Source organism: Lolium rigidum, chromosome 4 (genome assembly GCF_022539505.1).
Source record: "Lolium rigidum isolate FL_2022 chromosome 4, APGP_CSIRO_Lrig_0.1, whole genome shotgun sequence".
NCBI classification, from domain to species: domain Eukaryota; kingdom Viridiplantae; phylum Streptophyta; class Magnoliopsida; order Poales; family Poaceae; genus Lolium; species Lolium rigidum.
In genome coordinates, this window is record NC_061511.1 from 205,448,729 (window position 1) to 205,460,561 (window position 11,833).

Consider the following 11,833-nt stretch of genomic DNA (forward strand, 5'->3'; position numbering starts at 1 on the left):
ATTATTTCTAACTGACGTACTGGTGGAAAAAGGTGCGAGTGATATACTGGCGTCTTCCAGTTCCAGGCCAGTCAACAAGAGCGCGATTGGCAGCCAGTCACACATGCCCATCTCAGCTAGTGCGTGACCCACCTCAAGCTTTCTTATGCGTTTGTGCGTGACGACAATATACGGCGCAGACTCTAGCATATTTCCGAGTTCTTTCCTATTCCAAGGTTTTCTTATGCGTTTGTGCGAGTCAGAGGCCCTCGGCGATCAGGACATCACGTTGATCAACGTCTTCTCAGTCAACAAGAGACAGTGAAAGGCACGATTGGCCCAAAAATACGAGCGTGACCCATCCAAATATGTGTTAGCCAATAGCCCCCCACCCACACGACACGGCATCCATAATTTCTCCTTTTGACAGTTCATCACTCGGTACAAACTCACAGTCCATCATGTGCTCGTTGGGCATCCCCTCCATACCCTGCGCGCACAAGCCTACTATCCCAGCACAACGCCATGGCTGCGGTGAGCTTCCTCTTCCTACTCATCCTAGCTACAGCCTCCTCCGTCGGCAGCGCGAGAGAAACATCCAACGGAAGCTGCATCCCGGCCGAGAGGGCCGCGCTGCTCTCCTTCAAGGCTGGCATCACGAGGGACCCGGCGAATCGCCTTGTCTCGTGGCGGCAAGGACATCATGACTGCTGCCTCTGGAGCGGCGTCACTTGCAGCGGCAGGACAGGCCACGTCGTCATGCTCGACCTCCGCAACCCTGAGATCGTCTCGCTGCGCGGAAAGGTATCTCTGTCGTTGCTTGCTCTGAGACGTCTCAGGTATCTAGATCTCAGCATGAATACTGCTCTCGGAGGTGCAATGGCTATGCCGGGATTTCTGGGCTCTCTCCAGAGTTTGACGTATCTCAACCTCTCCAACATGGGTTTCAATGGTATAATACCTCCTCAGCTAGGCAACCTCTCCAAACTGGTACAACTTGACATAGGAAATGGGTACAGCCCCAATCATCTATACTCAAAGGACATATCGTGGTTAGCACGTCTCCAGTCGCTAGAGCATCTTAATATGGCCTCTGTCAACCTCAGCAGAGTCGATGACTGGTTCCATGCGGTCAACGCCCTTCCCAATTTGGGTGTACTGGTTCTCAATTATTGCAGCCTTAATATGACTAATGCACCGTCATCACTTCTACACCACAACCTTACAGTTCTTGAGAAGCTTGACTTATCTGGTAACCCTTTAAACAGTCTGGCTGCACCCAATTGGTTCTGGGATTTAATTAGCCTCAAGAGTCTAAACTTAGAGGGATGTGATTTATCAGGAACGTTTCCTGACGAGTTGGGAAACTTGACCTTGTTAGAGAACTTTGATATATCAGATAACTATATCAACGGGATGATGCCAGGAACACTGCAAAATATGTGCAATCTAATCTCTCTAGATCTCAGCGGCAACAACATCAGCGGGGACATAAGAGAGGTGATAGACAGTATACCCAGCTGTTCATGGAAGAATTTGCAAGTGCTGATTCTGGCATATGCCAACATCTCTGGCATGACATTACAGTTTGTGTCAAATCTAAGTAGCTTAAGCATGCTTGTGGTTAGTGACAACCAGTTGAGCGGTTCAGTGCCCATGGAGATTGGTATGCTAACAAATTTGAGTTACATCGACCTTTCAAACAACAACTTGAGTGGTTCATTGCCTACGGAGATTGGCATGCTTACAAAGTTGACTTACTTAGACCTTTCAAGCAACAACTTGAGTGGTTCATTGCCCGTGGAGATTGGCGTGCTTACAAAGTTAACTGACTTATTCCTTTCAAACAACAACTTGAGTGGTGTGATATCAGAAGATCATTTTGCTGGTTTAGTGAATTTAAAAGGCATTGACATGTCTTCTAATAATTTGAAATTTGTTATTGACTCCCATTGGGTACCTCCATTCAACTTGGAAATTGCACGGTTTTCATCTTGTTATTTGGGTCCCAAGTTTCCTAAATGGCTTAGATGGCAGAAGGGAATTAACGAACTTGACATTTCGGACACATACCTAGTTGGTAGGATCCCCAATTGGTTTTGGACAACCTTTTCTGAGGCTTCTTCTTTGGACATATCCTTGAACCAACTTACCGGCGAGTTACCGCCCAGTCTTGAGTTCATGTCAGTGTTTATGCTTTCAATGCAGTCAAATCTATTGACCGGTTTGATACCCAAGTTATCAAGAACAATTGAGGTATTGGACATATCCAGAAATTCTTTAAGTGGATTTGTGCAAAATTTCCGAGCTCCACAATTGCAGGTTGCAGTTTTGTTTTCCAATTCTATAACCGGTACTATTCCAATGTCAATTTGCCGATTGCAAAAACTGCTGGTCTTGGATCTTTCAAACAATCTGCTTTCAAAGGAACTTCCTGATTGTGGTAGAAGAGAGCTAGAACAATGGATTCCATCTAACAACAACTCTCCAAGGGTCAATTCCACGACTTCTTTCAGTTTGAAAATCACTACACTCCTTCTAAGCAACAACAGTCTTTCAAGTGGATTTCCTTTGTTTCTACGTCATTGTGCAAGTCTTAGGTTCCTTGACCTGGCTCAAAACAAATTCACCGGGGAGTTACCTAGATGGATTAGCGAAGCCATGCCTAGATTGGTTATGCTACGGTTAAGATCGAACAACTTTTCTGGTCATATTCCAAATGAATTAACGGCACTTCAAGTTGTTCGTATTCTAGATCTATCCAATAATAAATTTTCTGGGGCCATACCGCAATATCTGAAACAACTGAAAGGTTTGGCCGGCAATGCTACAGATAGTGATGATTTTTTTTTTAAATAATCCTTTTATTGAAGCATACGATGATGGGGATACATCTTTTATAGGACTTTATAGTGATAGCTTCTCGGAGGTGATAAAGGGACAAGTCCTTGAGTACAGGGAGAATACTCTATATTTGACGACCCTTGATTTATCTTGCAACAGATTAACCGGAAAAATCCCAAATGAAATAAGCTCCCTTGCCGGTCTCATAAATTTGAATTTATCATCAAACTTGTTGAGTGGAAATATACCAGATAAGATTGGCAACCTTCGATCAGTGGAGTCTCTTGACCTCTCAAAGAATACACTTGGTGGTGGAATTCCTCAGAGCTTAACAAATTTGACATACCTGAGCTATCTAAACTTGTCATACCTCGTTGTGGTGGTGCACGGGCGCCTCGTCCACCATACCTCGTCCACCCCCGGCCCCCATGCCGTATGGTGGTGCACGGGCGCCTCAGATGACGGGTGCGGGGATGCCGCAGCAGCAGCCGGTGCATCCGCAGGCTTCGATGATCAATGTCCAACAGCAGCATGGAGTTTTTGCTCCGGGCACCGCTCCTAAGCAGAAAAGAAAGAAGAAGAAGGCCGTTGTTCCGCCGGAGACGCAGGGATCTGGTTTGCCTCAAGGGGGATCTCAGCATCAGCTTCCTTTTTATGGTACAGGGCCTTCGGTTGTGCAGGGACAGTCCACGCTTGTTCAGGGTCAGCCGCAGTCCTTTCAGTTCGCTAGTGCCCAATATGGATACGCTCCTCAAGCTCAGTTCCATCCGCAGCATCAACAGCAGCCACAGTTTGTTCCACCACAGCCACAGTTGGCGGTCGCTTCTATTCATCAGCAACAGCAGCAACCACAGTTTATTCCACCGCAGCCCACCGCTCCCGTTGTACAGGCACATGCTCAGGATACGGTTCTGAGCGGGACGCTGGACCAGGGGACTTCTGTGGTTACGGTGGGTGCTCAGCAGGCACCGGTGGCCAAGGCTAAGAAGGTGTGGTGTTGGAAGTGTGCGGATAACACCCACGCTTCGAAGGACTGCAAATTTAAACATTATTGTTACATATGTGATAAGATTGCTCACCCTACTGTGAGATGCCCGGTTCTCAAGGCGCCAAGACCCACAGCGTATGTCACGGGTTCGGGGTTGTTAGAAACTTTCTTTACTGCTTTGCCTGATTCAGTGGTTCGAGAAGATCTTACACCAACGAACTCTCCTGTTGCGCGTATTATTGTGACTGGGGATGTGGTACCGGCAGATGTTATAGCCAGACAGGTTGCCAGGAGATGCTCAGAGTCTCCAGGTTGGAAGTGGGAGGCTGTTCCCTATGGGGAGAAGGAATTCCTTATCAGCGTTCCCTCTTTCGATGATCTCAACCGTATGGACGGTATTCAGGTGGGAGTGCCGGACTCTAACTCGTCTATTGGTATCACCGCATGGCAGTCGGCAGAAGTTCAACATAAGGTGGAATTGGAACAAGTTTGGCTCCATGTGGAAGGGGTACCTCACACTCTCAGACACTTCTTGGGGTTATGGGCTGTCGGGTCTCTTTTGGGCAAAACTTTGGACGTCGACCTCCTTAGCCTTCGTCGTCGAGGAGTCGTCCGTGTCCTTGTGGCGATGCTTAACTCCTCGGTGTTGGACAAGACGGTTTCGGAGCCTGGGTCATACGCCATTTCGGATGCTGTGGTGAAGTTGAAATCCTTTGAGTTTAGCTTCCGGAGAGAGCCTGCGGATTTTGTCCCTGAGCCTGACTTTGTCCCCTTTCTTTGGGAAAAGAAGAATGATGGAAATGATGAGGGGGGTGCAGCAGGTCCCGACGATGACGATGCTATGGACACTTCGGACGGGAGGATTGGTGCCATAGTCTCACCCGCACCGCCGACACAGCCTAGTGGTTCTGGTGGAGTGTCATCCAGTGGAGCGCAGGTGGCTTCTATTGTCTTTGCGGTAACTCCATTCAATAATAATCCGCAGACTCCCGCAGCCGTGCAAGTTGTTGAGAAGCTTCGGTCTGTGAGTCCCTCTCTAGAGCGGCGTCCACCGTTGAGTCCGAAAGTCACGTCCGAGGAATTATCGACGGCTTTGGAGGCTACGCGTTCACCACCTTCCGCGCAAGGGTTGGAGAGGATCGTCTTACCGGCGAGGGGGAGGGTTCACACGCTCGCAAGAACCTCACCTCGTCGCTCTTCCATGGACTCGGCGACGCCTGCTCATCCGGCCGCATCACAGGAGCATGCGGTGGCCGGTGGGCAAACTGTGCTCGGCGGGACGTCCGCTGGAAAGACGACCAAGGGAGTCCATACAGATGGGAGCTTTCACGTGGCGTCTTGCAGTTCCTCTCGGGCGGGCGTCTGCTTCGAGGCTGGGCCGACGCGGTCTGCAGTACCGGGGCAAGATTTCAGAGCTGGCCACACGCGCGAGGACGCTGTTCTACCGGCTGCAGACGCTACACAGGGGCAACTTGGCACGTTGCTGCTCAAGGACAAGCTACACAATGGCACGCTTGCCATGCAGCGTGAGGTGCTGCTGCTGGAGCAGCCCATGCAGCCGGCCAGCTTGCAGCCAGCGGAGCTGCTGCAGGGGCTTCTTCTGCAGACGGACAACGACGCTGCGACGACGACGAACGGCAGCCCCCATGTTGCTGCCGATGGACACGGCCTGGTGCCTAAGGGCACTGCTGCGTCCGCATCGGCGGTGCAGCCTCGGGCTTCTGCTGCTCTTGGGCGTGACTTGAGGTCCCCGGGCGCGGCAACTTCATCGACGGAGGAGTCTACGGGGACGGCTGCTGCTGCCACGGAGGGGAGACCTGCTTCGCCAACTCCTCCCCCCAAGGCAGCATCTTCGCGTCGAGCTATGCCAACCACCCCTTCGCGTAGGAGCACGCGTCATGGGGTGGGGGCGGACGGCTGCGAGGCTACGGATGAAGACTCGCTGGCCAAGGCGATGAGACGCAAGGCGGCGTCTAATCTCGACACCTCAGGTAATAAGGTTTCCAACGGTAAATCATTTTTAGCTTTCTCCACGCCACATATTTCGGCTAAGCTGAATAATGTTGGAGTGTCTTTGGGTAATACTTTTGATTTAGTTTCTGTTTCGGCTAAAGCTCTTAAACACATGGAGTTCGATAGAATAAAATGCACTCCTGTGTCAAAGAGCAATTCGGATACCTCTCATACAAGTGATGATGATGATGATGCGTACGCCATTTCGGATGGCCAGCTTCTCTCACATATTGTAGGAGAGGTATCGGAGGTTGGACTGGATGATGCCATGCTTGGTTCATGCTATGAACTCAAAGCAACCGAACGCAAATCTAGAGCCTCGTCCTTTAAAAAAAGCGCTTGGCCTAACAAAAAGGCTAAGCTCTCTAAATCTAATAATGTTTCCAAATGAATGGTATGTTTAAGAATAGCAGAGGTCTTAGTGACTTGGCTAAACACTTACACATTTCAGACTCCATTCGGGATCATTCTTTAGACTTTATTGCTATCTCCGAGACGGGTAAGCGTCATTACTCAACAAGTTTTCTAAATCGCCTTTCTGGTGGAGAAGACTTTGTTTGGGTATCACGACCACCTAGAGGTCGATCCGGAGGCCTCCTTGTAGGCGTTCGAACTGCGACTATGGAAATATTAGATAATTCTGGAGGTGACTTTCATATAAAGCTTCACATTCGGAATAAGTCTGATAATTTCATTTGGAGTTTAGTATCGGTTTATGGGTCTGCTCAAGATGCCCTCAAACCTGCCTTCCTTCGTGAAATGGTTAATCTAGCAAAGGATAATCCACATCCTATCATTTTAGGAGGGGATTTTAACATGCTCAGATACCCACATGAGAAGAGTAAAGGCAGGTTTGATAATCATTGGTCTTTCTTATTCAATGCTGTCATCGACAGTTTGGATCTAAAAGAAATTTCAATGATTGGGAGGCAATTCACTTGGGCTAATAGTCTTCCGGACCCGACATACGAAAAGCTGGATAGAGTACTCATGGACTCAGATTGGGAACAAAAATTCCCACAAGTCTCGGTACGGGTTCTACCCCGGATTGAATCTTTGTCGGATCATGCACCCATACTCTTAACAACCGGGATCCCTTCTTCACCACGTAAGCGTCCGTTCAAATTTGAACTTGGATGGTTACAAAGGGAGGGCTTCTCGGATATGGTTAAGAATGTATGGGATCAGCAGTTTGTCGCTGGCACCCCTATCCAAAGGTGGAACCGCAAGCTACGGGCTGTGCGGAGATACCTGGGTGGGTGGGCGCGACATATGACTGGACAGCTCAAACATGAGAAACTCAGCCTATCAACGTCAATTGACGATTTAGAGGCAATCGCGGAAATAAGACAGCTCACAACGCTAGAAATTGATTTAAAAAATCAATATAATGCGAAGTTAGCTGGTTTATTACGCGAGGAGGAACTCAAATGGTACCAACGATCAAAAGCTCAGTTCTTGTTAGAAGGAGATTCGAATACGAGATACTTTCATAGTGTTGCTAATGGCAGACACAGAAAGAAACGTATTCACTCTCTCCTTCACGATAATGCTACGATTGAAGGGCATGAGCAGTTAAAGTCTTACATTACCTCTTACTATAAAGGTTTATTTGGGGAACCTGAGGAGTCAGATATATCACTGGACGAATCCAGAATTGATGATATTCCTCAAGTGTCCCCTCAGGAGAATGCTGTCCTTACCGCCCCATATACGGAGGAGGAGATAAGGAAAGCAGTATTCCAAATGGAACTTAACAAAGCACCGGGACCGGATGGTTTCCCGGCCGAGTTCTTTCAAACATTCTGGGATACCATTAAAAAGGATCTACTAGAATTGTTTGAAGAGCTTCACGCCGGACAACTAGATTTGTTCCGTATCAACTTCGGGGAGATCATTTTACTACCAAAGATTAACGATGCTGAGCGTATTCAGCAATTTAGACCAATCTGCCTTCTTAATGTTTGCTTTAAAATCTTTACAAAAGTTGCTACTATTAGACTAAATTCGGTGGCTGATCATGTGGTGCGCCCGACTCAAACTGCTTTCATGCAAGGTCGATACATCCTTGATGGTGTTGTCACATTGCATGAGACAAGTACATGAGATGCATCGCAAGAAGTTGAATGGGGTTATCCTCAAAATCGACTTTGAAAAAGCCTATGATAAAGTCAAATGGTCCTTTCTTCAACAAACACTTCGGATGAAAGGCTTCTCTCACGAATGGCGTTCTTTAATTCACAACTTTATCTTTGGAGGAAGTGTTGCCATCAAAGTCAATGATGATATCGGCAAATACTTTCAAACGAAGAAAGGGTTGAGGCAAGGCGATCCTCTATCTCCAATGTTATTTAACATTGTGGCGGATATGTTGGCCATTTTAATTGAACGCGCTAAGAGAGATGGCCAGATAGAAGGAGTGGTACCCCATCTAGTTGACGGGGGACTGTCCATTCTGCAGTACGCCGATGACACAATTCTTTTTATGGAACACGACCTGCAAAAAGCAAGAAATCTGAAATTAATTTTATCAGCTTTCGAGCTAATGTCTGGTTTAAAGATTAATTTCCATAAGAGTGAATTGTTTTGTTTTGGTGACGCCCAAGACGAGGCAAACCAATACGCCGACCTGTTCGGATGTGGTTTAGGCTCATTTCCAATAAGCTACCTAGGTATTCCGATTCACCATCGGAGACTAACTTTAGCTGAATGGAAAATTGTCGAGGAAAGATTGCAGAAAAGACTTAGTAGTTGGAAAGGAAATTTACTATCTCTGGGTGGAAGACTAGTACTCATTAATGCAGTACTCACAAACTTGGTACTGTACATGATATCTTTCTTCCAGTTGCCCAAAGGAATTCTTCATAGATTGGATTATCTCCGATCAAGATTCTTTTGGCAAGGAGATAGTGAGAAGAAAAAATATCGGTTGACAAAATGGAATGTCGTATGCCGTCCGAAAGATCAAGGTGGACTTGGTATCCACGATCTAGAGTTAAAGAATAAGGCCTTACTAGGTAAATGGTTAGCCAGGTTCTTAACTGAGGATGGTGTGTGGCAAAACTTGTTGAGAAGGAAGTATGTAGGCTCAAAAGCGATTTCGCAGGTTTCTTGGAAACCGGGAGATTCACACTTTTGGGCTGGCATCATGGCAACTAAGAAGCACTTCTTTCCATACGGGTCCTTTTCCATTATGGATGGGTCGGAGATACGTTTCTGGGAGGATAAATGGTTAGGTACAACCACTCTCCGAGAAAAATATCCAGCCTTGTACAGGATTGTTCGCCATAAGGATGTTACCCTTCAGGATGTGATGGAAACTTCCCCACCATCCATGACGTTCAGACGTGATGTAGTCGGTCCCCGATTAGCCTCTTGGAATGAATTGCTACACAAATTAGCTTCTGTCCAATTGGTTCAAGGGAAAGATATATTTCGTTGGGAACTAAACAAGAATGGTATATTCTCGGTAAAATCCATGTATGAGGCGTTAATAGAAGCCATACAACCGGTTTATAATAATAAAAACATTTGGAAGTTGAGGATGCCGCTGAAGACGAAGGTATTCTCTTGGTACCTACGCCGTGGTGTTATTCTCACCAAAGATAACCTTGCAAAACGCAATTGGCATGGATGCAAGAAATGTGTTTTCTCGTCAAGAGGACGAGACAATAAAACACCTCTTCTTCCATTGCCGATTCGCTAAAGCTATATGGTCAATCATTCAGATAGGATCTAGCTTACATCCACCTCGTAGCATTGCAAATATTTTTGGCAATTGGCTAAATGGGGTAGAGGTTAGGTTTAAAAATCTTATCAGGGTGGGAGCGATCGCCATTATTTGGTCGCTATGGCTATGTAGAAATGACAAGGTTTTTAATGACAAAAATTCTTCTCTTATGCAGGTAATTCACCGGTCTACGGCTACGCTCCGTTTATGGTCGTCGCTTCAGCGAGTGGAGGACCGCGACCTATTTATGGAGGTGTCTACACGATTGGAGAATACGGCCAAGGACTTTATTATCCAACATGGGTGGCTGCATAGTCTGAGGATTGCGGCTCCTACACCATGATAGTCCTCTGTTTCTTGATACTCTTATAAGACCTTGAGTTGTATGTTTGTACGGCTGTGTGCATCCTAGCTATGCAGAGGCCGGGTGTATTACGTCAAACCTCTGAGTAATAAAGCGCCCTTTTTCGAAAAAATCTAAACTTGTCATACAACAATCTGTCGGGACGAATACCCTCAGGACATCAACTAGACATCCTGAAGGCAGATGATCCAGCTTCTATGTACATTGGCAATCCTGGTCTTTGTGGAGATCCGGTTCCAAGGAAATGTTCTGGTTCTCCTAGAGATCCTCCAACTAGTGAAGATTCAGCAAGATGGTCTGAAGATGTTTTGTTTCAAATGGATTTCCTTTTAGGATCAATTGTTGGTTTTGTGGCGGGTACATGGATGGTGTTTTGTGGACTTCTCTTCATGAAGAGGTGGAGGTATGCTTATTTCGGGCAACTCGACCAGCTATATGACAGGTTGTATGTCATTTCCGTTGTTACTTGGCGGAAATGGTTCATGAACACGGACGGCAATTAATCAAGAACTACAGGAGTGGTTGTTCCTTACAAAGACGCTGATGCTTGAATAAAGCGGATGAAGAACTTGTTGCTATATGTAACGTCAAACACTTTGTCATTCACATTATTGTAAGAAATATATTTTTGTAGCACCTGTGGTAGCAGTGTATGCCTTACAGTTTCCTCTCTCATAAACTAAATGTATTTGTTTATCATATACCCATTATGGACTAATATTTGGAATTATTTGTATTTCTAAAGCCGTTTGTTTTGGACCATGAGATATATGAGTTGATTTTTGCTGGTCTGGTTTTATTACTTTTGGCTGAAATCGATTGATGTTGCTGGTGTGATTTCTATTCCACCACCTGAATTTAGAAACGTTAATCCATGCTACACTGCTCTTAATATCATTTGTTGTGCACCTTGATTTACAGTTGTGCTTCACCGCTCAGAGTAGCATTTACTTTCTTATCGGTCGTTGTAGTTGGTGCCAGAACAGCTGGCTGATGCAAACACAACGGGCTTATTTATAAATCAGTCACGAAGCATAGAGCTGACTGTTGGAAAACAGTATGGAAAATCACAATAAACCGTGCAGTTGTCTTTTGTAATGCTACATGCGTGTTTACAGACAAGATGACGAAGTATACAATTGGCTATCGGATAGCGGTATGGGAAATTACCATGAACCGTGAGAAAGTATTTATCAACTAAACCCCAACATTCTAGTCATTTCTGTTCACTAATTACAAATCAAGAACGAATAACAATTTGACAAATGAAGCCCGGTAGCTTATACACATTAAAAAGTAATTTCCCGTTTGTGGGCCGCAGTTCCCGCATCCGCCCGAGCGAGGCGACCAAGCGGCGGCTCCGAGCACCGGGTGCCATGGCGGCGCGGTGGCTCTGCTCGTCGGCGCCCGCATGCGGCGATTATCGCTGTGCGCGGCTCCGTCGATCGGAGCTTCCCATGCCGTTTGCGCACGGCCGCCGTGGGGGGCGGAGAGGGAGGACTCGCCGGTGCCGTGCCGAGGATGTAGCCTGCGCCGGTCTGCCACGACGCCGGCGAACTCGCGGCTGGAGGCCTCGCTTTCCTGCGCGTAGCGACGGGCTCCATGTCCACGCATGGTCACCATCGTTGTCGTCTCGAGGGGTCGGCCCCGGCCAACCCAAGGTAAGCTCCGATTTCATTGCTCTTTTAAACAGAAGGCCAATAGGCCCGGCCATATATATATATAGCCCCATAATAGCAATTCGACGATACAACGAACCCACCACCACGTCTGGTACCTCAAGTCATACAAGCAAGACCGCCGGTTCGGGGACAACACACCACACAGAGTACCAACAAATAATAGGAACCACACACTAGCTAACACATGCCGATGACGGAGGGCGAAGCCAAGACGCGTTGCACCGCCCGAAGCT

The 11,833-nt window shown here is 47.0% G+C and overlaps 1 protein-coding gene across 1 annotated transcript; it reads left to right on the forward strand.

Annotated features, from left to right (window-relative positions):
• The first annotated feature begins 504 nt into the window (after positions 1–504).
• Positions 505–10,654, forward strand: LOC124649190 (receptor-like protein EIX2). Its single transcript, XM_047188851.1, is given in 3 exon segments — positions 505–2,828; positions 2,830–3,176; positions 10,030–10,654. Coding segments are annotated over 3 exon segments (3,063 nt in total). The 3' UTR covers positions 10,422–10,654.
• Positions 10,655–11,833: the final 1,179 nt, after the last annotated feature.